A 26,830-nucleotide genomic window follows, 5' to 3' on the forward strand; every position below is an offset into this window, starting at 1 on the left:
AGCGGAGGTTGCAGTGAGCCGACATCACACCACTGCACTTCAGCCTGGGTGAAAGAGTGAGACCCTGCCACACACACACGCACACAAAATTTAAAAATAGAGATGGTATCTCCCTGTTTCCCAGACTGATCTCAAACTGCTGGGCTCAAGTGATCCTCCCGCTTTGGGCTCCCAAAGTACTGGGATTATAGGCTTGAGCCACTGCACCTGGCCCAGAGCCTGTTCAATAATCATCTATAATCAGGTGTATTGGCTTCCCAAGGCCTCCCACAGTTTGCATGACTCATTGGTCTTTGCTACCACATTAAAACATCTTGTGGCTCAATCAGAAGTACCACTCTGAAGCTGGGCACAGTGGCCCATGCCTATAGTACTAGCACTTTGGGACGCCGAGTGAGACTCCATCTCAAAAAAAAAAAAAAAAAAAGTACCATTCTGGGCTGGGCACAGTGGCTCACGCCTGTAATCCCAGCACTTTGGGAAGCCAAGGAGGGCAGATCACTTGATATCAGGAGTTCAAAACCAGCCTGGCCAACATGGTGAAACCCCATCTCTACTAAAAATACAAAAATTAGCCAGGCGTAGTAACGGGCGCCTGTAATCCCAGCTACTCGGGAGGCTCAGGCAGGAGAACTAGTTGAACCCAGGAGACAGAGGTTGCAGTGAGCCAAGATCTTGCCACTGCACTCTAGCCTGGGCGTGACAAAGTCTCTTTTTTTTTTTTTTTTTTTTTTTTTTTGAGACGGAGTCTTGCTCTGTCACCCAGGCTGGAGTGCAGTGGCCGGATCTCAGCTCACTGCAAGCTCCGCCTCCCGGGTTTACGCCGTTCTCCTGCCTCAGCCTCCCGAGTAGCTGGGACTACAGGCGCCCACCACCTCGCCCGGCTAGTTTTTTTGTATTTTTTAGTAGAGACGGGGTTTCACCGTGTTAGCCGGGATCGTCTCTTGATCTCCTGGCCTCGTGATCCGCCCGTCTCGGCCTCCCAAAGTGCTGGGATTACAGGCTTGAGCCACCGCGCCCGGCCCTCTTTTTTTTTTTTAAGACGGAATCTTGCTCTGTTGCCCAGGCTGGAGTGCAGTGGCGTGATCTCCGCCTCCTGGGTTCACGCCATTCTCCTGCGGTGAGCCCCTGGTCTAGCCATTTCAGGGGGGAGATTGGCCTGAGCTAGGCCCCTTTTACAAATCTCCATTGACCTTTGAACATTGACAACTCACAGTTTCACCAGTTGGCAGAATGGTGTTACTCTATCACTGCATTCCTGAGTGAAAAGGTGAGGGATATAGGCCCCCAGGTTGTCTGTCTCCTTCCTTCTGGTCTCCGGATGCTGTTGGAATCATCTATGGGATTGAAAGAGATGGTGGTGGGGTGGGCCCAGGAGAATGCTAAGGAGTCAGGGCAGGTGTGCCAGGAGTTAGATCCCCTATCCTAAGAGTGAGGGGCACAGCAGGCAGATGGGTAAGGGGAACCCTGAGTCCTAGAGATGAGAAGGTACATCCCAGTGCCAATTGTGGTGGCCTGAGCCTCACAGAGGCAGAGGTGTGCTAATGTAAGTGCTCCCAGAGCTCAACTGGCAAGAGTTCACAATCTAGAACCCAATCCATGTGACTACACAGGCAGTGATGCCTGTGAGTGTGGGGAACACAGGAATTGGAATGAACTGAGGGCCGGGTCATCACTTCCAGTCTGCAGCCAGCCCTTTTTAATGTCCTCTTTGAAAGAACTGCTGGCCGGACGCGGTGGCTCACGCCTGTAATCCCAGCACTTTGGAAGGCTGAGGCAGGCGGATCACAAGGTCAGGAGTTCAAGACCAGCCTGACCAACATGGTGAAACCCCATCTCTACTAAAAACACAGAAATTAGCCAAGAGTGGTGGCGCACACCTGTAATCCCAGCTACTCAGGAGGCTGAGGCAGAAGAATCCCTTGAACCTGGGAGGCAGAGGTTGCATTGATCCAAGATCACACCACTGCACTCCAGCCTGGGCGACAGACCAAGACTCTGTCTCAGAAAAAAAAAAAAAGAATTGCTGCTTTTCTCCCAGGCCTCGGCTGTGACTCTGTGCTCCCTGCTGGAACTTCACTCTGCCATTCACTTATCTCTCTCCTTATTCCTGCCCTTTCTTCTCAGCCTTCCCCTCCAGCTCTTAAATCTCTCCTTCTAGAAGCTTCTAAAGACCAGCTCCTCCCTTAAGTATTGTTACGAAGTTTATCATCAGTTGGCTTACAACCCTGGTTTCTAGTGGCTTTGGCATTAACACTGGTGGGATGCAGCCATAGATCCTGGAAACCCTTTCGTCATAGGGTTGGATGGGTCCAGCTTCTCATATGCCTTGTGCTATGGCTTGAATTTGCAGTTTGCAACTAGCAAGTTCCAAAGCTATTTATTTTTGAAGCTGTCTTGTTTCTATTTTGATTCTGGTAATCCAAATTGCAGTTTGGTGTTTCCATGGAAACAATTCAGTGATTGTTTGGCTTGCCAAGATGAACTGTGGGGGAGAGAACTGAATGATGTAAAACATTTAAAGTTTCTCAGTCACGAACAAGGTCAACTATCAAGTCTGCCTGAGAAAGATTTGGTCCTAGCTCCTTACAAACCTGAGGAAGTTTTATTAAAATTCTGGGCACCTGTTCTCCCTCCAACTAAATCCCTGGAGAACAGCTCCCCAAACCCTGTTCTGAGCAAATAAGCATATATCTGCCCACTGTATAGATTCAGATGACGAAGGCGGGAAGTTCTTCTTGGGCACTTCAGGGTGCCAGAGATGCAGAGACAGATCGTGTCACCAGGGAAATGAGGAGGCCTATGTGCCCACTCACTGCTAATCTGGGACTGCCATGGAGAGGCTCAGGGCTCACCTGCTTGACTGTACAGCTGCATTTCTACAGTGAGGAAAAGTTCCACATTCAAGGATTCCAGGACGAATTGCCTGTTTGGCAAATCTGAATTTTTACATAAAGGCTTTGCTTAAGCAAAGACATACCTGTCTCTCTGGCCAGGAAGAGTCTGTATTCTCCCTCATTCCCCATCCTCACCCTGTGCTGGGCCCTCATTCCCATCTCTACTCCAGGTAGGTAAAAATAAACAAACTTCAAAGTCTTCTAGAGTTAGGGATAGATAGATCCCCATTTTTAAAATTTTTTTTGAGACAAGAGTCTCACTGTGTCACCCAGGCTGGAGTGCAGTGGCACGATCTCAGCTCATTGCAATGTCTGCCTCCTGGGTTCAAGCGATTCTCCTGCCTCAGCCTCCCAAGTAGCTGGGACTACAGGCATGTGCCACAAGGCCAGCTAATTTTTGTATTTTTAGTAGAGACAGGGTTTCACCATGTTGGCCAGGCTGGTCTCAAACTCCTGACCTAAAGTGATCCACCCACCTCAGCCTCCCAAAGTGCTGGGATTACAGGCGTGAACCACCCTGCCTGGCTAGATCCCCATTTAATGCAGCCACGCCTGCAAAGCCCCACCTGAGAGGGGCCAGGCCCTGACCAGTAGTAAACCAGTGAACTAACTAAGCTCCTGAGACCTAGAGAATCCAGCTCCTGAGGATCTAGCTCCCCCAGAAAAGGACTGCCCTTGTGTCAGGGTCCTGCCAAGCCCTCCTGTTGTGGCCCCTAGACTCCACTTCAGAAACTGAAAGTTGGGTCTGGACAGGTACTTTGTGAAGGATGTCCATGGCTAGTTGACTAGAGATGAGGATTTTAAAACTAACTGCTTTTGTCTTTAAAGAAGTGATTGATACATATCCACTGCAGATAAATTAGAAAATACAGGTGACAAAAAAAGACTATACCCTCACTCCCAAAAGTTTTTTTTGCACATGAGCTCATACACATTTTCACAAACTTGAGATCAACTGCACTTGATCCAAAGTGCAATTACATGCATTTTAAGTTTGGGGATAACTTTAGATTTACAGAAAAGATACTTCATATATATCCTTCACTCAGCCTCTCTAATGTTAACATGTTACATAACTCTGATACATTTGTCAAAACTGAGAAACTGACATCAATACATTAAACACTAGTTTTTATTCAAGTTTTATCAGTTTTTCCAATAATGTTCTCTTTCTGTTCCAGGATGCACTCCAGGATTCCATGTTGCATTCAGCCATTCTGTCTTCTTGGTCTTTAGTAGTCTGTTGATAGTTTTTGAGTCTTTCTTTATTTTTCATGACCTCAACAGTTTTTTTTTTTTTGAGGTGGAGTCTCACTTGTTGCCCAGGCTGGAGTGCAGTGATGCGATCTTGGCTCACTGCAACCTCCACCTCCTGGGTTCAAGCAATTCTCCTGCCTCAGCCTCCTGTGTAGCTATGACTAAAGGCACATGCCATGACGCCTGGCTAATTTTTGTACTTTTAGCAGAGATGGGGTTTCGCCATGTTGGCCAGGCCGATCTCGAACTCGTGACCTCAAGTGATCTGCCCACCTCAACCTCCCAAAGTGTTGGGGATTATAGGCATGAGCCACTGCACCCGGCCATCTCGACAGTCTTGAGTTCTGGCCAGGTATCCTGTAGAATGTCCCCCACATCTGGATTTGTCTAATATTTGTCTCATGATCATATACTGGGAATTTTGGTTTTTGGTAGGAATACCAGGGAAGTGATGTACCCCTCTCATGACATATATATGACATCACTTGGTTAGGTGTCTGCCAGGCTTTCCCCCTATAAATTTGTGACTTTTCCCTTTTCCCACTTTAATCGTGGGAAGAATCATTAAGTCTAGTTCACCTTCAAAGGGTGGTAATGAGGTGGGAATATGGGGGTAAGGACAGGAATTAAGCTCCACCTCATCTATAGAAGAGTGTCCACAACCACATGTATTATTTGGAAGGCACTGTTTTGAGACCTGTTTTTCTGAGTATCAAGTAACCTGACATCTCTCCATCCAGACAGGCTATTCTTCACCTGAGCAGGGGCAGTCGAGCATGCTGTGAGCACTTCTCATTTGCTTCCATTCTTCTTGCTCAGGGAGAAGAAATTGGCCTCTGACTCCACAGGCTGTGAATGCTTATCGAGTGTGTTAGTTACCTCCTGCAAGGACTGAGTGGTAGGCGGCCTGGAAGGAGCCTCTAGTTAGTCTTAACCTCTACTCCTGCCCCAGGCAGGGCAGTGACAGTGACCACAACTGGTTGGGAACCAGGGCACGCCCACTGGGGAGGCACATGCAATCAAGTGGCCAGGGTCTAACCATACTATAGTTCTTGGGGCGCCAGCAGGTGCCAGGCCAACCTCTGCTTATGAGTGGGTGTGTAGCCTCCACCTTCGAGCCCAGAGGAATCACTAGACCTGTGGTAAGGGGTGTTGCTGGCTATGCAGCCGGCCCTATGCCAGAGTCACTGGCCTGAAGGACAGTCTGTTCAGCAATCACTCAGCTATTAGGACTTTCTCCCCAACTCTTTGGTTTGTTCAGGCTTTAGCACTTATAAACAGCCCTGGCTGGTCCAAAGGTAGTGAGTTATCTCAATTGACTACTGACAGTTATGGATCTAACTCCTTGTTCCACTCTTTCCCCCCTTCTTATACTATACTTCACTTGGTCTTTAAAAACAATCAAAGCAAAAAACAGCCTTTCGTCAGCTCTGCCTCACCCCCATATTCCTTCCTTCTTATTAGCTCAGGAGGTGGGCACTTCCCTGAGATTCAGTTTCCTTTCTTCCCCGTTTTTTTCTTTTGAGAGAGGGTCTCACTCTGTCACCTATGCTGGAGTGCAGTGGCGTGATCTCAGCTCACTGCAACCTCCGCCTCTTGGCCTCAAGTGATCCTTTCGTCTCAGCCCCCACCCAAGTAGATGGAAATACAGGCATGAACCACCACGCCCAGCTAAATTATTTTTTTTGAGACGGAGTCTTGCTCTGTCACCCAGGATGGAGTGCAGCGTTGCCATCTAGGCTTATTGCAACCTCTGCCTCTGGGTTCAAGCAGTTCTCCTGCCTCAGCCTCCCAAGTAGCTGGGACTGCAGGTGCACACCACCACTCCTGGCTTATTTTTGCATTTTTAGTGGAGATGGGGTGTCCCCATGTTGGCCAGGCTGGTCTCAAAACTCCTGACCTCAAGTGATCCACTCGCCTTGGCCTCCCCAAGTGCTGGGATTACAGGTGTGAGCCACTGTGCCTGGCCACTCCTGCACTTTTTTAGGGGTCCATGGAAAAGAACACCAAGAGACACAGCAGAGGCCCACAACCCACACCTACCATGGGTACTGGGTATATTGAACATCGATCAAAAAAACACATTAGAGATGTCAAGGAAAGTTAAAAAAAAAAAAAAAAAATCAGTAATAGGAAACATTTCAAAGCAATGGAATTCAAGAAAACTGGTCTCACAGCTTAAAAAGGGACATAACTGGGATTTTAAAAGGGTCTGGTAATTCAGGTTCTGCCAATCTTTTGAGAAATGTGGCCCCTGACGGCCACTGTGGCTGCTTCTGCTCAGGCTGAAGGGCAGCCTCCTGCTGTAAGGAATCAAAGCTTAGATCAACTGTCCTTACTCAATTTGGTATTTCAAAGAGGTCATCACATTGTAGTCCTCTTCCAAGTCCAGAACAGTCTCAATGATATTATGATCATCAAAAGCCCGTTTGAGGCTGCCAGGGTCAGCATCTGAGGCCTTCTGAGGGCTCTTGTCCACGAGCAGGGCCCAGGCTTCCTCTTTGAAGGGTGAATCTTGGCAATGACCACACACGTGGTTCAATTCGTTTTCAAATTCTATTTTTCCAGCCAATTCTTCAATAGTTCGGATGCTTGTATGGTCTTAAAAATAAGAACATTCAGCTTTACAATTCCAGTGGAAGGTTTCTGAAGACATTTCAGGTGCAAGTTAAAAACCATGAATGGGTTGTCATTCGTCAGGGATTATGCAAAAGCAGGTTCCTGCCCCAGGACAGGCAGGCTGCCAGACTGCCAAATTAAGGTGGGTTTGGTAACTTCCTTTCAGGCCCAAGCTTTTACTCCAACTACATGCCAGTCCCCCAGAAAGGTGTAAGTGTGAGGGTATAGAAATGTACATGGTTGTCTGTCCTGGCTCTCAGGGATGACAAGACATAATGTGAAAAAAAAAAAACAAGGGCTTTAGGGTAATCAAAATGCTGCCCAGCCAGGAGCAGTGGTGTGTACCTGCAATCCCAGCAACTTGAGAGGCTGAGGTAGAAGAATCACTTGTGCCCAGGAGTTTGAGACCAGCCTGGGCAACAGAGTGAGACCCTGTCTCAAAAAAAGGCTCCCTGATGTTGGTGAAGGCCAAGGGAGATGGTGGGTAGAGGCAGTAATGACTTCAGTTTACCTCCTGGAGCTACTGGAGGAGACTCACAGGCTGACAGGGGTTTTACTTTGTGGCCCAGGGTGAGCACCTACCCTCACCAGGCCTCCCTTTCCTCCCTCATAACCTGGAGACCCTTCAGAAACAACAGCTTCAGGTAGCACCCAAGGTTATACATCCCTTTACTAGGAGCTGTAGTATGAGTTTTTTAAAAACAGGGCACATTGGCATGGTGTGCCTGTAAACTCAGCACTTTGGGAGGCTGAGTCAGGAGTATCACTTGAGACCAGGAGTTCAAGACCGGCCTGGGTAACAAAGCAAGACCTCGTCTCTATAAAAAATACTACTACTACTACTAATAATAAAAAGACAAGACAAAAAATAGAGCACATGTAGTTCACATACAAGACACAGAGATTTGTATGTAGAAAAAAAGTCTGACAGGATGTATGCTATACTGTATTAACAGTGGTTATCTCTGGGTGGTAGAATTATAGGAAAGCTTTTGACTTCTAATTGTTCTCCTAATCTTTTTTTTTCTTTTTTTTTTGAGACAGAGTCTCGTTCTGTCACCCAGGCTGGAGGGCAGTGGTGTGATCTCGGCTCACTGCAACCTCTGCCCTCTGTCTCCTGGGTTGAAACAATTCTCATGCTTCAGCCATCCAAGTGGCTGGGATTACAGGCGTGCACCACCACACCTGGCTAACTTTTTGTGTTTTTAGTAGAGAAGGGGTTTCGCCATGTTGCCCAGGCTGGTCTCGAACTCCTGACCTCAAGTGATCTGCCCGCCTCTGCCTCCCAAAGTGCTAGGATTAAAGGTGTGAGCCACTGTGCCCAGCCCTTCTCCTAACCTTTAATTACCGACCCCAGCTAAACTATTCTCTCCTTTTTGCCTATGTCCTGTTTCCTAAAAATCTAAGCTCAATCACCATGTCCTAGTGGCCACCATCCCTTGCCTTCAGGGACTCAATGTATCTAGACATTTATGACATGACCTGATTGATGTATCACCTCACAAGATAATCAATTGTATGAGGGAAGGAACAGGGTTTGTTAACATTCAGTTCTGTACTCAATGCAGAGTCTGAGCAAAACAAATCTACCAAATAAAAAGATAAGAGTGTTTTGGCCAGGCGTTATGGCTCTTGCCTATAATCCCAGCACTGGGAGGCTACAGTAAGTGGATCACCTGAGCCTAGGAGTTCGAGACCAGCCTGGACAACATAGCAAAACTCTAATACAAAAATTAGCCAATCATGGTGGCGTGCACCTGTAGTACTACTATAGTACTACGGCTACTTGGGAGGCTGAGCTGGGAAGATCACCTGAGCCCAGGGAGGTTGAGGCTGCAGTGAACTGTGATTGTGCCACGCACTCCAGCTTGAGTAATATAATGAGACTCTGTCTCTCCCTGCAAAAAGTGGTGGTGGTGTTTTTTTCTGAGATGGGATCTCATACAGTTGCCCAGGCTGTAGTACAGTATCTTGAACTCCCGGGCTCAAGTGATCCTTCCACCTCAGCCTCCCTAGTAGCTGGGATTACAGGCACACACCACTGTGACCAGCTAATTAAAAAAAAATTTAAGAGACAGATCTTGGTATGGTACTCAAACTAGAAGAGAGTGTTTCTTTTTTTTTTTCTTTTTGAGACAGAGTCTCACTCTGTCCCCCAGGTTGGAGTGCAGTGGTGCGATCTCGGTTCACTGCAACCTCTGCCTCCCAGGTTCAAGCAATTCTCCTGCCTCGGCCTCCCGAGTAGCTGGGATTCCAAGTGTGCACCACCACGCCCAGCTAATTTTTTTTTTTTTTTTGAGACTGAGTCTCGCTCTGTTGCCCAGGCTGGAGTGCAGTGGCACGATCTCGGCTCACTGCAAGCTCCTCCTCCTGGTTTCACGCCATTCTCCTGCCTCAGCCTCCCAAGTAGCTGGGACTACAGAAGCCCGCCACCATGCCCGGCTAATATTTTATATTTTTTAGTAGAGATGGGGTTTCACCATGTTAGCCAGGATGGTCTCAATCTCCTGACCTCGTGATCCGCCTGCCTCGGCCTCCCAAAATGCTGGGGTTACAGGTGTGAGCCATCGGGCCCAGCCAATTTTTGTATTTTTAATAGAGACGGGGTTTCATCATATTGGTCAGGCTGGTCTTGAACTCCTGACCTCGTGATTTGCCCGCCTCGGCCTCCCAAAGTGCTGGGATTACAGGCATGAGCCACTGTGCCCGGCCGAGAGTGTTTCTTAAATCTGAGATACTTGCTGACTCAGACCCATGTGAAGGACCTATCTTCCCAAGGACAGGATGGACTGGCCCACTGTACTCACCGATCATTTCAAGCAGATCCTTTGTGACCTCTTGGCTAGAATTGTTGAGTGCCATGTTTGAGTCAGCCTTCAAATCTCTCTCCATATCTTTCCTGCAGCCCCCAGGTTGGGGGGAAGAAAAGGTGGGGAATTAGATTCTCTTTCAAGAAAATATTGAAGGGAAACTCAGTTTTAGATAATCTCAAAGACAAAAACTTACTGGTGATCTTGTCATTTATGCTTTGATTAGAGGACAATTGGAAACTGCTACGTCAGTGGAGAAACTGACTAACAGCTTTACCATAATAACTCACATGACTGTATTACAGACTCACATGACTGTATCAGACTGTATTAATTTTTTTTCTTTTTTAGAGACAGGGTTTAGCCATGTTGCCCAGGCTGGTCTCGAACTCCTGGGCACAGACGATCCACTCACCTCGGTCTCCCAAAGTGCTGGGAATACAGGCATGAGCCACCTCACCCAGCCTGCATTTGTTTGTTTCATTTATTTATTTATTTTTATTATTTTATTTTATTTTTTTGAGACGAAGTCTCGCTCTTTTCCCCCAAGCTGGAGTGCAATGGCGCAATCACAGCTCACTGCAACCTCTGCCTCCCGGGTTCAAGCGATTCTTCTGCCTCAGTCTCTGGAGTAGCTGGGATTACAGGCGGCCACCACCACGCCCAGCTAATTTTTCTTTTAGTAGAAACGGGTTTCACCATGTTGGCCAGGCTGGTCTCAAACTCCTGACCTCAGGTGAGCCATCCGCCTCAGCCTCCCAAAGTGCTGGGATTCAGGCGTGAGCCACTATGCCCAGCATTTTTTTTTTTTTTTTTAGATGGAGTCTTGCTGTTACCCAGGCTGGGGTGCCGTGGCAAGATCTCAGCTCACTGCAATCTCTGCCTCCTGGGTTCAAGCAATTCTCCTGCCTCGGCCTCCCGAGTAGCTGGGATTATAGATGCGCGCCACCACGTTCGGCTACTGTTTGTGTTTTTAGTAGAGACAGGGTTTCACCAGACCTCAAGCGAGCCACCCACCTCAGCCTCCCAGTGCTGAGATTACAGGCGTGCCACCACACCCAATAAGGCCTGCACTGCTTATGAGTACCAATTTATTTGTGGAGTTGAAAGGAAAAAAATTTTTTGTGGAGCTGAATGAATTAAATGGCCTCTTTATTCCCTTCCTATGAAGCAGCCAAGATGGCAGAACTTTGAAGCTTCATCTCTTATGTTCATCCCTTCTCCAAGTCAAGCTGTCTGGGACCAGGCAATTTCAAGTTACTTGAGAGAAGAAAAAGTCTAGAGGAGACCTGGTGATGGTCCAAAAAACTCTGGGGTAAGAGTGGGGAGCAGAGGCAAAGATAAGCCAGGAAGTAGGGCCCAGACTTCAATTCAGCCTCTCCCTAATGTGGGCAAAGGAGGGTATCAAAGGCCCCAGTGTCCAGATTCAAACACAGAAGTTAAGATGGAATTAAGACTTTTGTTTCTGCAACTTAAAAAATAAGGTTATTTTAAACACCAGGTTATTTTACATCCACTACCCCTTTGGGTACTGCAAAGTGGTTTCCATGACTGGTTTGACATCAACGATTGACAACTAGCCCCTCAACTGGAACACATACACAAAATATAACTGTTTCCTAGGCCAGATTCTGAAGAATGTCTATGAACTCCCCAAATGCAGTCACAGAGTTGCCAAGAGGAGGTAAGAGCACTGTCATGAACTAAATCTAGGATCTTCAACAATTTTTTCAAAAACAAGAATCCCCTTAATTGTAGCTGTTAAGCTATCAAAATTAGAATCACCTTAAATTTTCTTTTCTCCAGTTTTCCCCCTCTCCTGCAGTTCTCCAAGACTCTCTTTCAGATGCCAAAATGGAGGAATGCATCAATAATACATTTTCCTTGCTGGTCAGAGGTTTTCTCTCGGGGCACAGAGCATGTGGTTTTGCATTTACCGGGGCATGGTTTGTTGCAAAGGCAGGGTTCTCATTCTCAGGAGCACATGGGACAGCAGCAAAAGGAACAGCAGAGGAGCAGGCTGCCAGAGGATGTCTTCTGCAGAGGAGTCTGTGCACGGGCAGCGAGGAGGAGAGCGGCGCAGCGCTCAGTTCCAGCCTCCGCTGGCCTGTGCACTCCTGGGAATAACTAACTCCTTCAAAGGCCCGGTCAATGGCTGCAGTCAGTTCCTTTCTGCATCTTCTTAGTTTTTCAGACATTTCTCCTAAAAGCGACCATGTCTTTATGTAATGCATTGGAAATGCACAGGGCAACACAATAATGTTACAAATAAGGCTGCAAACTACCCCTGAACGGCCACGATTTCCCGGAGCTTGGCCCTGGCTACAGCAGGACCCACAACCCTCGGGCTTTCCTCCTGGAGTAGGCGGTTCTCGGCTATCGCGGAGGAACCCGCGATCTGCCAGAAGCCCCAAGGACGCCCCGCCCCACTTCCCACAGCTTCCTGGCCCGCCCAGCTACTGCCTCTCGCCCCACCGCGGCTCCCAGGCCGCCCGGCCGTACCCCGCACCCCGCCCTCCGACAGGTCGCAGCCACGTCCTTGTCTTCACCCGCAGCGCAGTGACGCCTACCCAGCCAACGGTCATCGCATGCGCGCGCCCCGCGCAGGCCCCAGACCCCCACGGATTAGGTTAAAGGTCAAACAAAAAAGCCCAGACCCGTACGTCCGGTTCCTTAAGGCCTTGTGGCCCCACACGCAGCAGCTGGCCCCTCGGTGGGAGTTGGGACGGGTCTTTCGACCGGGGTCCCGGTAAGAGTCTTGGCAGGGATGAGGAAAGAACCTGTTCTAGAAAGCATCTGGGTAACACCAAAATGTATTACTACCCTAAATCGTCATGAACTGGAGCCCTTTCCAGGCTGACAACTCCCACAAAGATTTCTGTTCTCAAGCCAACATGGAAACAACTGGATGGGACACAGCACCAGGCAGTTTTATGTACTGACTTCCTTTAAGTGTTACCTAATAAAAAGTGTGTTATCTAATAAAAGTTCCACGCAGCATTTGACCGTCTTAATTCATCTAGGGTAGCAGGGGATGTAACAACTGCTGGGTTCCACAGGAGGTTGAGAGGCCAGGATCCCCAACACTAAATATCTTCATTTCCTTAGAGGGGAGAAAGCTGGAAATTACAAGATGACTCAACGGAGAAATGGGCTTCAGTGGATAACTTTCAAAAAATTAAAAACCCGTATCAGTTTTTATCATAGCGAGGGAAAGGGGAGTTTACTTGAGGCTTGGGTTACTGTGAGCAGACTACTTGGGGTGACTAGTATCAGCATCAGAACCAGAAATCCAGGCGCTCAGGGCAGCCCTGCAGGTGGGGTGGGTCTCCAGGCTGCTCCATACTCAGCACCTGTGTTTCTCTCCATTCTTTGGGATCCATCAGACATACTCCATTGTGTACCCCCATCCCACCCCCTTTTCAGCTTCACAGGTTTCACAGAAATTTCTCACCACCTGTTTAAAAATAAAAATAATTCAGCCTCTTGACATAGCTTCTTCTAGGTAAACGGTCTTTTTTTTTTTTTTTTTTTCCCCCTTCTGCTCATAAAAGAAGGGTATTTCCTTGTCTGGTTTTTGGACAGAACACTAGCAGTCTGCAGAGTGTCAAAGATGTTCTCCTGGGGGATTATGCTGGTGCTGCAGGGTGGCAGGATCGTGGAGTCAGCATCAGTTGGTGTCCATGCTGCAAGCCTCATCATCCCCCATGCCCTGCTGACAGCTGCTTGGTCGTGTCCCTCCATCAGAGGAACCAGAACTGCTGAGTGAAGGCGTCTTATAAAATTCATCATCTCGACGCTGGTAAAATAGCACATAAGCTGCTTTAGTCTAAAATACAAGAGGGGGAAAGGCCATTCAGTGGTTGGAAAAAGCACCCATTTTCCCCAGCTTTTCTCTAGTTGTCCAAAACTCTCAAAGATCTGCCATATCCACACAGAGGAGACCCTTCCAGCTCTGCCAGGGAGCAGGGAATGGAAGGAGCCCTGTGCAGAGAACTCTGAAGTGAGCTGAGCATCTCATTTATGAAGGTCCCTGAAGGAATGCCAGCCAGCTCTGTCACACCTAGCTCCCACTGTCACATCAGGATGATGAAATAACCAACTAGCCTGACAGAGGCTCTTCCCAGCTTTAATCCATAAAGACATGAGGAGGAACCACATATCATGGCCTACTCACCACTATCTGATCCTCAGAGGCCAGGGACACGTTGCTATCATCAAAGTAATACCATTTCCCATTCAGTTTGTTCTTCGCATATGCAGTGTCTGCCAAGTTAACAAAGAAAATACTCTAGCGGTCTCCAGAGAATTAATCTGGCTAGCTTATTAGGCATGCACTAAATAAACACAAAAATCCCCAAAACAAAACCCCTGAAATTAAAAATAGTTTACAGTGTGTGTCTTAACAACCAAAAAACAACTCACCTTCTTTTCTAATCTGTTCCTTCTCAAAAAGGATGAAAAGGCTAAAAATGGAGCTGTCAGGGACCAAGGTTTTAAACTATAATTTTGGGAAACTAATCCAAAAAATAGAGCTATTCAGTGCCAATCTTCAGGATGGCTATGTGCAATAATCTAAAACCAGGGAACCTGTAAAAGGAGCTGAAACTTCGAAGATTTAAGCAAAACAATAGCTCTCACAAGGACATGTCAAGTCAATATCCCCCACTGCGTCTAGGCAGGTGGCTACTAACATCAACAGAATGCTTAGTGCCTCTGGAGCCTGCAGAATAATCCCAGTTAGGGGAACATTGGGTGTTTGGGTTTGCAGAGCTGGGATGTGAACAATATACCTTAGTCTCTTGTCTCAAAAAAAAAAAAAAGAAAGAAAATGAAAAATTTATCTTTCAAACTAGGAGTCCAGAGTCTGTGGTTGGGTAACAGTTTCCCACAATGATTTAAGCATTTCTCACAGACAATGCTCCCTGTCTCGATTTTAGACTATTCCCAAGCAGGATGTGTTTATTACAGCAATCCCAGCCCAGTTCCTGCTCCACCCAGACTCTCAGAAACCTCAGAATCCAATGGAGATCTGATTTCCAGTGTCATCTTACTGTGTGGCTTTAGGTAAGGGGTTCAACACTGCAGCCTCAGTTCCTCACTACAGCATTGACTGCACAAAGTGGGGGTGAGGATCATGGGAAAGGGCAACAGAGAAGGTGTTCACGGCCAGTTCACACAGTCTGTGCTTGACACAATAGCAGCAATGGTGGCTTTCAATCTTGAAGTTCCAACTGTAGGCCCAATGTGTACCCTCACACAACGAGCCTAACCTCATGGATGAGAAAACTGAGGATGAGAAACTTGCCCAAATGGTATGTTTGTGTGCAAAAATTAGCAAATAAAAATGAACACAGGCTGGTCACGGTGACTCACACCTGTAATCCCAACAATTTGGGAGGCCAAGGCAGGGTGGATCACTTGAGCCCAGGAGTTCAAGACCAGCCTGAGCAACATGGCAAAACCCCATCTCTACTAAAAATACAAAAAATTAGCCAGGCATGGTGGCGGGCACCTGTAGTCCCAGTTACCTGGGAGGCTGAGGCAAGAGAATGGTATGAACCCAGAAGGAGGAGCTTGCAGTGAGCCAAGATTGTGCCACTGCATTCCAGCCTGGGCAACAGAGCGAGACTCAGTCTCAAAAAAAAAAAAAGCAAACCTTACAGAAATTTTGCAAAAAAGTAAAGCGAAGAGGAAAAAAGTAAAATTAACATTTTGGTGTCAATCCTTCCAGGCTCACACCCCTCAGCCCATCAGTTTCTTTGCTTGTTCGTTACCACAGTTGTGATAATACCTTTTGTAAGGATATAATGTTGTGTAGTTGTTTTCATTTAACATACCATCAGCATTTCCCCAGGTTAGTATTAATTTAATTTTTATTTTCTTTTTATCTTTTTTTTTTCTTGAGATGGAGTTTTTCTTGTTGCCCAGGCTGGAGTGCAATGGCATGATCTCGGCTCACCACAACCTCCGCCTCCTGGGTTCTAGTGATTCTCCTGCCTCAGCCTCCCGAGTAGCTGGGATTACAGGCATGCGCCACCACGCCAGCTAATTTTGTATTTTTAGTAGAGACGGGGTTTCTCCATGTTGGTCAGGTTGGTCTTGAACTCCTGACCTCAGGTGATCCACCTGCCTGACCTCCCAAAGTGCTGGGATTACAGGCGTTGAGCCACCGCGCCCGGCCTACTTCTTATCTTTTTAAGATAGGTCTTGCTCTGTTGCTCAGACTGGAGTGCAGTGGCACAATCATGGCTCACTGCAGCCTCAACCTTCCAGGTTCAATGGATCCACCAGCCTCAGTCTCCCAAGTAGATGGCACTACAGGGGTGCCATCACATCTAACTAATTTTTTTTGTTGTTTTTTAGAGAGAGGATCTTGCATTGTTGGCCAGGCTGGTCTTGAACTCTTGGTCCCAAGTGATTCTCCCGCCTTGGCCTCCCAAAGTATTGGGATTATAGGCATGAGCCACCATGCCTGGCCTAATTTTATTTTTAATGTTTATGTATTCTTTCATCAAGTAGATAGACAGTAATGCCAGTTGGTCACCAATGCTCTAACTTTTCACTGTTTTAAACAGGTGAGTATCTGTGTGTATAAAGCTTCTCCCCAGTATCAAGTTATTTCCTTAGGATAGATTCCTAGAGGTGGCGGTACTGAATTAAAGAATATGAAAATGGAAAAAAGAACTTTAAAAAAAGAATTAAGAAGCCGGGCACAGTGGCTCACGCCTGTAATCCCAGCACTTTGGGAGGCCAAGGAGGGTAGATCACGAGGTCAGGAGATCAAGACCATCCTGGCTAACACGATGAAACCCCGTCTCTACTGAAAATACAAAAAAATTAGCCGGGCGTGGTGGCAGGTGCCTGTACTCCCAGCTACTCGGGAGGCTGAGGCAGAAGAATGGTGTGAACCTGGGAGGCGGAGCTTGCAGTGAGCAGAAATCGCGCCACTGTGCCTGGGTGACAGAGCGAGACTCCATCTCAAAAAAAAAAAAAAGAATTAAAAAAAGAACAGAGAGGGGAATCACTATGAAGAAAGACTGCAGCATGAAGCCTGTGAAACTGCATAAGCAAAGCATTTAGGGCAATGCCTGGTCCACTGGTGAGAGATGATGGCCAAGCACATTTCAGCATCTCAGAAGGAAGCAGATGTCAATACTTACAGTGGCCAACCCCCATGGCTCCATAATGATTGGACACGGCAATGAGGTCGTACACATAAGGCCTTGCTGACGGGTTACAGACAAACTCAGACATGTTCAGCCCTCTGAGCACAAAACACAAAAATAGTTCTTGAATATGTTAAACCCAGACAAAGTAGTTAGAGTAACCCAGCAACCTCTGTTATGCAACAGAGCAGAACACAGGGAGGCACTCAAACTATTCGAGAAAGACCAAGATGTAAGGGGCCCTAGGGTCCATGTTCTGACCACTGACATATTCAGGGTAGAAAATGGGGCCGGGTGTGGTGGCTCCTGCCTGTAATCCCAGCACTTTGGGGGGCCAAGGCAGGTGGATCACCTGAGGTCAGGAATTTGAGACGAGCCTGACCAACATGCTAAAACCCTGTCTCTACTAAAAACATAAAAATTAGGCCGGGCACCGTGGCTCACGCCTGTAATCTCAGCACTTTGGGAGGCTGAGGCGGGCAGATCACAAGGTCAGCAGATTGAGACCATCCTGCCTAACATGGTGAAACCCCGTCTCTACTAAAAATACAAAAATTAGTCGGGCATGGTGGCACATGCCTGTAATCCTAGCTACTTGGGAGGCTGAGGTAGGAGAATCGATTGATCTCAGGAGGTGGAGGTTGCAGTGAGTAGAGATAGTGCCATTGCACTCCAGCCTGGGTGACAAGAGCGAAACTCCGTCTAAAAAACAACAACAACAACAAAAAAAACCGCCAGGCGCAGTGGCTCAACGCCTGTAATCCCAGCACTTTGGGAGGCAGAGGTGGGCGGATCATGAGGTCAGGAGATCGAGATCATCATCCTGGCCAACGTGGTGAAATCCCATTTCTACTAAAAATAAAAAAATTAGCTGGGCTAGTGGCACGCACCTGTAGTCCCAGCTACTCAGGAGGCTGAGGTAGGAGAATCGCTTGAACCCAGGAGGCAGAGGTTGTAGTGAGCCGAGATCGCGCCACTGCACTCTGGCCTGGCGACAGAGCGAGACACCGTCTCAAAAAAAAAAAAAAAAACAACAACAACAACAAAAGAAAATGGGAGAAACTTTCTGGGTAACTCCAGCACCAGACAAAATGGTGACGAGAGGGTCTAGAGATACACACAGAGGGCTTCAGCAACTATGCAGAAATGGCTGTTCTTAACAGAATTACAATTGGTGCCATAATAATTTAAACTCAGCCAAAACAGGCCCCAGAAAGCTTTCTTCCTCCAATTCTTTATTTAAAATTTCTCAAACACACAGAAAAGATAAATAATTTTTTTTTTTTTTTTGAGACGAAGTCTCACTGTGTCACCCAGGCTGGAGTGCAGTGGCATGATCTTGACTCACTGCAACCTCTGCCTCTTGGGTTCAAGTGATTCTCCTGTCTCAGCCTCCCGAGTAGCAGGGATTACAGGCGTGCGCCATCATGCCTGGCTAATTTTTTGTGTGTGTGCTTTTAGTAGAGACGGGGTTTCACCATGTTAGTCAGGCTGGTCTCAAACTCCTGACCTCATGATCTGCCCGCCTCAGCCTCCCAAAGTGCTGGGATTACAGGCGTGAGCCACTGAGCCCAGCCAAGATAAAGAATTTTTACAACAAATACTTATTAGCCATTACCTGGAGACTCCTGCTGACATGCTATACTTCATGTATCTATTCTTTCCCCCAGAAAGCATTTTAAAATGTACATTTTGTGGGCAACTCCCTTTTTTTTCTTTTTTTTTTTTTTTTTGAGATGGAGTCTCACTCTGTCGCTCAGGCTGGAGTGCAGTGGCACAATCTCGGCTCACTGCAAGCTCCACCTCCCAGGTTCATGCCATTCTCCCGCCTCAGCCTCCCGAGTAGCTGGCACTATAGGTGTCCGCCACCACACCCAGCTAATTTTTGTATTTTTAGTAGAGACGGGGTTTCACCGTGTTAACCAGAATGGTCTTGATCTCCTGACCTAGTGATCAGCCTGCCTCGGCCTCCCAAAGTGCTGAGATTACAGGTGTGAGCCACCACGCCTGGCCTACTTTTTTTTTTTTTTTTTTTTTTGAGAGAGGGGCTTGCTCTGTCACTCAGGCTGGAGTGCAGTGGCACAATCTTGGCTCACTGTAACCTCCACCTACTGGGTTCAAGAGATTTTCCTGCCTCAGCCTCCCAAGTAGCTGGGATTATAGGCATGCACCACCACACCCACCTAATTTTTGTAGTTTTACTGGAGACAGGATTTCACCATGTTGGCCAGGCTAGTCTCCAGCTCCTGATCTCAAGTGATCCACCTGCCTTGGCCTCCCATAGTGCTGGGATTACAGGTGTGAGTCACTGTGCCAACCTCTTTTTTATTTTTATTTTTGAGATGGAGTCTCGCTCTGTCACCAGGCTGGAGTGCAGTGGCACGATCTTGGCTCACTGCAACCTTTGCCTCCCAGGTTCAGGCGATTCTCCTGCCTCAGCCTCCTGAGTAGCTGGGACTACAGGTGCGTGCCACCATGTCCAGCTAACTTTTGTATTTTTAGTAGAGATGGGGCTTCACCATGTTGGCCAGGATGGTCTCGATCTCCAGACCTTGTGATCCGCCCACCTTGGCCTCCCAAAGTGCTGGGATTACAGGCGTGAGCCATCATACTCAGCCTATTTTTTTTTTTTTTTTTTTTTGAGACGGAGTCTCGCTGTGTCTCCCAGGCTGGAGTGCAGTAGCGTGATCTCGGCTCACTGCAAGCTCCGCCTCCCGGGTTCACGCCATTCTCCTGCCTCAGCCTCCCAAGTAGCTGAGACTACAGGCGCCCGCCATGACGCCCGGCTAGTTTTTTTTTGTATTTTTAGTAGAGACGGGGTTTCACCATGTTAGCCAGGATAGTCTCGATCTCCTGACCTCGTGATCCACCCGCCTCGGCCTCCCAAAGTGCTGGGATTACAGGCTTGAGCCACTGCGCCCGGCCACTCAGCCTATTTTTTTTTTAATATATTTTTTATTTTTTGTAGAGAGGAAGTCTGTTTCCCACGCTGTTTTTGAACTCCTAGGCTCAAGTGATCCTCCCATCTTGGCCTCCCAAATTGACGATATTACAGGCGTGAGCCACTGTGCCCAGCCAGGGAACATCTATCTGTTGACTTACTTTCCTGTTCTTAGTTACGGTCTGTACCGTGGGGCTTGAGAGCATATGAGTAGACAGCCAGTCCCAGCCCCTACCCCAGGGACAGGACCATGGCAGGTCTGCAGCCCAACTGCATCCCCCAATAATAACCCAGCTCTCCCTGGCAGGCTATTCTTGGTTGCCTTGTCCCCTATTAGACTGCCTCTGCTAAGGTCAGGCTACCTGTGACAGATGATGGACAGGAAAAACAGGATAGTTAGGTAGCCTAAGTGACCTGAGAGGGAAACTAGCAGTGGCAGGGATGACTGTGAACAGCCTGTGTCTGGGCAAATGCTTCCACTGAAGAGTCTCTTCCCCGAAGATGCAGGATAGGGACAGGAGGGTAACTACAGCTAAACTCTGACCTCCTAGAGCCCAGCAACACACAACCTTACTCAGAAAAGTTTTTGGTGGCAAACCACTCAGCCAATCAGTGCCAAGATTTTCTGCCTGTTTTTAAATGTTCCTAACACCGTAGTCACCATGACCCACCTGATTGGGAATTCTACAACTGTGTCGAGCTTATCCCTCCAGTATCTGTTGTAGGAGAAACGTTTGAGGTGGACCACCAGGATCTTGGGCAAGGACCATAGGTCAAACTTTTTTGTTGCCTGTTGATGCTTCTTACAGTTGGGACAGTACCTGAAAAGAAAAACCTCTACTAAGTAGGGCAGGCAGGCAGCCGGTACCACCTGGGCACTCATGCATGGAGGCACAGCTGCAGTCCCCTGACAGCTGCCATCCTTTAGGTCAGCACTCAACACTACTGCTTCTGGCCAGGGACCTGTCTTCCGAAATGGGGTGATGGCTTTCCTAGGAAACATCATCTCACAGAGGACTATGTTGTAGGGTTGGCTATATAAAGAAGTGACACATCCAAATACAAAGGGGTTTATGTGCACAGATGGCCCTGGCAGATCTGAGTCCTGGGGTGCATGGGGCCTCTGCTCAGAAAGTGAGGAGCTGCATACCAGGGGTCATGCTCCCCAAGGGTCTCCATGGTGGTGAAGAGCTCTATGCAGTCTCTCAGGGCCACTGTGGTCTTCTTCTTCTTCTGAGGCTGCAACATGCTCACATGCTTCTCGTAGGCCTATGGGAAACAAAGCACTCAGTTCTGCTGGAGAAAGAGATCTTACTGCATTAAGACACGAAGGCCTTCAGAGGCTCTCCCACCTGGAATGTAGTAACCTTTCTAGAGACTCTGAACATAAAATGACAAACTCTTGAAGTGCTTTTCCTTCTCAGTCTTAAATATAACTTGCTAAATTGCTGTGCAACTGGTGAAAGTGATCGCAGTCCACATCCAGAACAGAAATCAGCAGACACCACTGACCACAAACCCCAAGGGACCTACCTCAGATTCTTGCTCATCATAGTAAAGGCTCCGAGTTTCACTGTCCCAATCGATGGCCAGTGTAGATCGAGCTGAGGAGGACCAAAATGTCACTTGTTATGGAATGGCAAGCAACAGGAGAGGCTCTCCAAGTGACAGGAGTGAGAAGGATCACACTCAGGCCACACCATCAACACCTTCTCCCCCATCAGCAGCCACTGCCAAGAGCAATGCTCTGCAATGGGCCAGCCTTTCTGACCCCCAGACCCAAAAAGCCTTTGGCAAAGACTTCCTTAGTGATACAGATAAGCTACAAAGGAACTAACTATGGAGAATTCTGAAAGGGCACAGGTCAAGATGGAGTAATAGGGCCCAGATTTATCGTCCTACCACAAACCAAAAAAAACCTGAAAATGGATGAAACAATTGTTTTCAGACATTGGATACAGCAGGAAGGAGATCCCTGAGAGAAGGGGAAAAAAAGAGACCCCTACATCGTCCTAACTTATTGCCTGCAGGCAGTTGCCAGGACTTAGCATAGGGAAGAGAGGGAAAGATTAAGCTGAAGAGTCGAAGACTGGAGTTTGAGAAGATGGCTAGAATTTGCAAGGCATTCCAGCCTGGGCAACACAGTGAGATCCTGTCTCTACAAAAACTATAAATATTAGCTGGGTATGGTGGTGCGCACCTGTAGTCTCAGCTACTCAGGAGGGTGAGGTGGGAAGGGAGCTGAAAGACAGAGATGCTTCCCCTCCCCCAGCTGGCACGTGTCCTCACTGGCCAATTGTGCTTTTCACACAGCCCCTCGGAATGCCTCTTCCTGTCTGTACAGCAGTCTCCATTACAACCTCCATGTGACGGTGAGGCTACAAAATCCATGACCATCCTCTGAATGGATCACATTTCTTGAGCATTAATGAACAAAATAAATATGGGTTTATTCTTATAAGTGAACAAGTATGGGGAAATGTTACTGCCAAGAGTGGCCATGGGAAAGGTTATTGACCCACAGCAAACTCCCACAGAGGGAGTGGAGAGAGACCTACTTTCCTCCGAGGTCATCGAGGACCGAGGAGAAAAGCCTGAAAGGTAGGGAGACCTTTGAAACAGTCCTTAGGGGGCTTCAAGCCAAGGATCATACGAGTGTCTGCTTCTGGAGGCACAGAGACTGTGAAAGCCCAATGCGGTAAGTATCGAGTGCAAGGATTTTTGAACAGATCCTAAGTCCCTAAAGCCCAGCTTGAAAGGTCAGAAAAAGTGCTTACAGTTGAGTTTAAGTAGTTTTCCATCAGTTGCAAGTGAATTTATGTCAGCTGTTCCATAGGAGTTCACAAGACTGAAGGTAAAAAGCCTTTTTGGGCAGGGCTGGCCTTTGATCTTCTTTTGCGTGGTCTTAGTGGGGTCATTTCCCAGCTCATCTTCCCCACTGCCTTCTGTTTCTGAAAGCTGCTCTTTGCCTTCTTCCTGATGCTCCATTTCTTCCTCATCTTCTCCTGGCACATAAATGGAAAACAATATGTATATAATTTCCCACCATTTCAATGTTAAAAATTTTATTTAATACATAACTATGGTGTTTCCTTCCAGATTTTGTTCTGTGTATAGGAAATTAAATCTATTCCTTTGCATTTAACTTGAAGTCACATGTGACCCTCACCATACCCTTGCAAGACAGGCAGACTGGGCACTGCTATTCCATGATGAGGAAGTACAGGCTCAGAGAGCTTAAATGAGCCACCTGCAGGCACAATGAGATTCAGCAGCCCTGCTATCCTGTCTAGTGGCCATCACAGCACATGGTCTCTCACTCTTGCAACTTCATCATTAGGCCCACAGAAAGAAAAGGGCGTAAATGAAACACATATTCAACACTCAAGAAGACAGCTTGGTGAGAAACACTATCTTTCATCCATCCATCCATCCACCCACCCACCCATCCATCCACCCACCCACTCACCCACCCATCCATCCATCCACCCATCCATCCATCCATCCATCCGAGACAGTCTCACTCTAGCCATTCTTTCTATCTATCTATCTACCTACCTACCTACCTACCTACCTACCTACCTACCTATCTATCTGAGATGGAGTCTCACTCTGTCACCCAGGCTACCTACCTACCTACCTACCTACCTACCTATCTATCTATCTATCTGAGATGGAGTCTCACTCTGTCACCCAGGCTACAGTATAATGGCACGATCTTGGCTCGCTGCAACCTTCACCTCCCGGGTTCAAGCGATTCTCCTACCTCAGCCTCCTGAGCAGCTGGGATTACAGGCATGTGCCCATGCCCAGCTAATTTTTATATATTTTTTAGGAGAGACGGGGTTGCACCATGTTGGTCAGGCTGGTCTTGAACTCCTGACCTCAGATGATCCACCGGCCTTGGCCTCCCAAAGTGCTGGGATTACAGACGTGAGCCACCGCGCCTGGCCCTATTTATTTATTTTTTGAGATGGAGTCTCACTCTCGTCCAGGCTAGAACACAATGGCGTGATCTCAGCTCACTGCAACCTCCGCCTCCCGGGTTCAAACGATTCTCCTGCCTCAGCCTCCCGGGTAGCTGGGACTACATGTGCGTGCTACCACATCCGGCTACCTTTTTATATTTTTAATAGAGACAAGGGTTCACCATGTTCACCAGGATGGTCTCTATCTCCTGACCTCGTGATCTGCCCGCCTCGGCCTCCCAAAGTGCTGGGATTACAGGCGTGAGCCACCGCACCTGGCCGAGAAACACAGCTTAAAGGTCAATTGTCTTTTTTTTTTTTTGAAGCGGAGTCTCACTCTGTTTCCCAGGCTAGAGTACAGTGGTGCAATCTTGGCTCATTGCCACCTCTGCCTCCCAGGTTCAAGCAATTCTGCTGCCTCAGCCTCCTGAGTAGCTGTGATTACAGGCACGCACCACCATGCTCAGCTAATTTTTGTATTTTTTAGTAGAGACAGGGTTTCTCCATGTTGGCCAAGCAGGTCTCCAACTCCAGCCCTAAAGTGATCTGCCCTCTCAGTCTCCCAAAATGATGGGATTACAGGCGTCAGCCACCATGCCCAGCTATTTTCAAATATTATAATAAACACAAATATTAAGTATTCAGTTCCTCCAGAAAAAAACCTATCCTGAATTTTCCTTTAACTAGTATTTACTAAAGGTCTCTTAGGTGCAGGTTTACCATGCTAGGTCCCAGGACTCCATAAGGGGAGCACACAGTCTAAGGGGAAAGTTAAAAGTATCAAATAAGTAACTTTAGCAAAGATGGGGACCACTCCAAAAGGTGGTGTAAAAGGAACAGAGAAGAGCAGATTTAAAACAAAGAGTCTACATACTTGATCAGTAAAAATGGAAATTCTGAGAAAAGGAGAATGTGCTATTTAAAAGCCCACAACCCCTGGCTCTCATGGAGGTTCCTTTCCAAACTTGCTTAACTCCTGAGACATGACACTGTCCCTTTACACACAATAAGCCTGTCCCCCTCCTACACTGGCAAGGAAAAACCTGCCCTGCCTGATGCCTGTCAGAGAAGGGCAGAACCCAAAACTGCCTCAGTCCCACTCAGGAAATGAGCAGTGCCCTCATACTCTTAAGAACTCTGTCCTGGCTCATGCCACCAGCTGCCACCTGGACAATGCCAGGAGCCTTGGGCCAATGCAGTCAGAATTAAATGCCATGGACCGTATTTCACAGGATGAGAAAAAAAGCAGCCTATGATCCCAGCACCTTGGGAGGCTGAGGCGGGTGGATCACCTGAGGTCAGGAGTTTAAGACCAGCCTGAGCAACATGGTGAAAATCCATCTCTACTAAAAATACAAAAATTGGCCAGGCACGGTGGCTCATGCCTGTAATCCCAGCACTTTGGGAGGCCGAGGTGGGTGGATCATGAGGTCAGGAGATCGAGACCATCCTGTGAATGGTGAAACCCCATCTCTACTAAAAATACAAAAAATTAGCTGGGCGTGGCGGTGTGCGCCTATAGTCCCAGCTACTCGGGAGGCTGAGGCGGGAGAATGGCGTGAACCCAGGAGGCGGAGCTTGCGGTGAGCCAAGAGCGCGCCACTGCACTCCAGCCTGGGCGATGGAGCAAGAGCCTACCTCAAAAGAAAACAAAAAACAAAAAAAAAAACCTTTGTGCTTAAACAAGGTCTGAAGTCTACACACCAAGATTCACCTGTAGGATTCAAAAGGTGACACTCATTGTCCCAGACATGCCTAAGAAGCAGGGTTAGCAATAAAAATAGCAAACACACTCACAAGATGTTGTTACTGATTGAGTGCCTTTCATGTGCCCTGTCCTTTAAGCATATGACCTCAAATTGTAATCGCAGATCTGTGAAGCAGATATCTTTTTGCAGATAGGTAAACCAAAGTTCAGAGGGATGAAGTGACTTGTTCAAGTCCACCCCACACCTTGAGCTGGGGATCAGAGTGCCTTAGCTTCCAGAGTGCCACAGATCACCCAGGGTCTGTTCAGAGACTACCATTACCATTCCAACACCTGCTGGTGGACCTATACACGAAATATATTCCTATTTTATCCCTAGCGGGAAATGAACATAACATTTCAGGCAAGAACAAGAAGCCAAATATTGGGGCTGGGTGCAGTGGCTCACGCCTGTAATCCCAGCACTTTGGGAGGCCGAGGTGTGTGGATCACCTGAGGTCAGGAATTTGAGACCAGTCTGGCCAATATGGTGAAACCCCATCTCTACTAAAAATACAAAAATTAGCTGGGCATGGTGGTGGGCACCTATAATCCCACCATTGCACTCCAGCCTGGGTGACAGAACGAGACTCAATCTCAAAAAAAAAAGAGAATCCAAATATTGGCCGTATGTGGTGGCTCATGCCTATCATCCCAGCACTCTGAGAGGCCAAGGTGGGTGGATTGCTTGAACTCAAGAGTTCAAGACCAGCCTGGGGAACACGGGAAGACCTTGTCTCTACAAAAAAAAATAATAATAAAAGAAAAAGAAATTAGTTGGATATGGTGACACATTCCTGCAGTCCTGGCTACTCAGAAGGATGAGGTGGGAGGATCACTTGAGCCCAGGAAGTCAAGGCTGCAGTGAGCCATGACTGCGCCACTGTATTCCAGCCTGGGCAACAAAAGCAAAACTCCATCTCAAAAAAAAGGAAAGAAAGAAAAGAAAAAGAAAAAGCAGAAAAGCAGGATCCACTGAAAGCAGCTACCCAAGATCACTCAGAGAATCAGCAGGGGACCTAAAGGAGTGTGTGGATCACCTGAGTGAGAACCTGTCTCAAAAAAAAATAATAATAAATAATAATAATAATAATAAAACTTACTCAACCCTAAAATGCCAAAAATAATTTGGAGTATCTCTTGAAGACAGAGCCTTGTGGTCATTATTTTTAAAGTAAATTCTCGGCTGGGCACAATGCCTCAGGCCTGTAAGCCCAGCACTTTGGAAGGTGGAGGTGAGCAGATCACTTGAGGCCAGGAGTTCGAGACCAGACTGGCCATGATGGAGACACCCTGTCTCTACTAAAAATACAAAACTAGCCAAGTGTGGGTGGTGCACACCTATAGTATCAACTACTCGGGAGGCTGAGGTGGGAGAATCCCTTAAACCCAAGATATTAAAGCTGCAGTAAGCCAAGATTG

The 26,830-nt window shown here is 47.6% G+C and overlaps 3 protein-coding genes across 7 annotated transcripts in view; 1 reads left to right on the top strand and 2 right to left on the bottom strand.

Moving 5' to 3' along the window:
• The window catches only part of IHO1 (interactor of HORMAD1 1), an 85,095-nt gene extending 73,720 nt beyond the window's left edge, over positions 1 to 11,375 (top strand). The window contains exon 9 of one of the 2 annotated variants that reach the window (XM_071091714.1): positions 10,755 to 11,375. In XM_071091714.1, coding sequence (XP_070947815.1) covers positions 10,755 to 10,865 — 111 coding nt within the window. In that variant the 3' untranslated portion in view covers positions 10,866 to 11,375. The remainder of the gene's footprint in view (positions 1 to 10,754) is intronic. The other variant, XM_071091715.1, reaches the window with a different exon arrangement.
• C2H3orf62 (chromosome 2 C3orf62 homolog) lies at positions 6,178 to 12,233 on the bottom strand. Of its 2 annotated transcripts, XM_011739311.2 has the most exons (4): positions 12,086 to 12,233; positions 11,369 to 11,786; positions 9,581 to 9,672; positions 6,178 to 6,755 (listed from the first exon to the last, which is right to left on the bottom strand). In XM_011739311.2, exons 2-4 carry the CDS (start codon positions 11,779 to 11,781, stop codon positions 6,490 to 6,492), a joined length of 771 nt encoding a protein of 256 aa, XP_011737613.1. In that variant the 5' UTR covers positions 11,782 to 11,786; positions 12,086 to 12,233; the 3' UTR covers positions 6,178 to 6,489. The 2 variants fall into 2 exon arrangements, with proteins under 2 accessions (XP_011737613.1, XP_011737612.1); XM_011739310.2 differs by lacking the exon at positions 12,086 to 12,233 and having other exon boundaries at positions 11,369 to 12,066.
• A 556-nt stretch (positions 12,234 to 12,789) lies between these two features.
• The window catches only part of LOC105480435 (ubiquitin specific peptidase 4), a 68,153-nt gene continuing 54,112 nt past the window's right edge, over positions 12,790 to 26,830 (bottom strand). For 2 of the 3 annotated variants that reach the window (XM_011739308.3, XM_011739307.3), the window contains 7 exons: positions 22,471 to 22,698; positions 21,227 to 21,297; positions 20,844 to 20,962; positions 20,365 to 20,514; positions 16,747 to 16,850; positions 13,761 to 13,849; positions 12,790 to 13,412 (listed from right to left, as the gene is read on the bottom strand). In XM_011739308.3, coding sequence (XP_011737610.1) covers positions 13,254 to 13,412; positions 13,761 to 13,849; positions 16,747 to 16,850; positions 20,365 to 20,514; positions 20,844 to 20,962; positions 21,227 to 21,297; positions 22,471 to 22,698 — 920 coding nt within the window. In that variant the 3' untranslated portion in view covers positions 12,790 to 13,253. The remainder of the gene's footprint in view (positions 13,413 to 13,760; positions 13,850 to 16,746; positions 16,851 to 20,364; positions 20,515 to 20,843; positions 20,963 to 21,226; positions 21,298 to 22,470; positions 22,699 to 26,830) is intronic. The other variant, XM_011739309.3, reaches the window with a different exon arrangement.

The sequence above is a fragment of the Macaca nemestrina genome, chromosome 2, assembly GCF_043159975.1.
Source record: "Macaca nemestrina isolate mMacNem1 chromosome 2, mMacNem.hap1, whole genome shotgun sequence".
NCBI classification, from domain to species: Eukaryota; Metazoa; Chordata; class Mammalia; order Primates; family Cercopithecidae; genus Macaca; species Macaca nemestrina.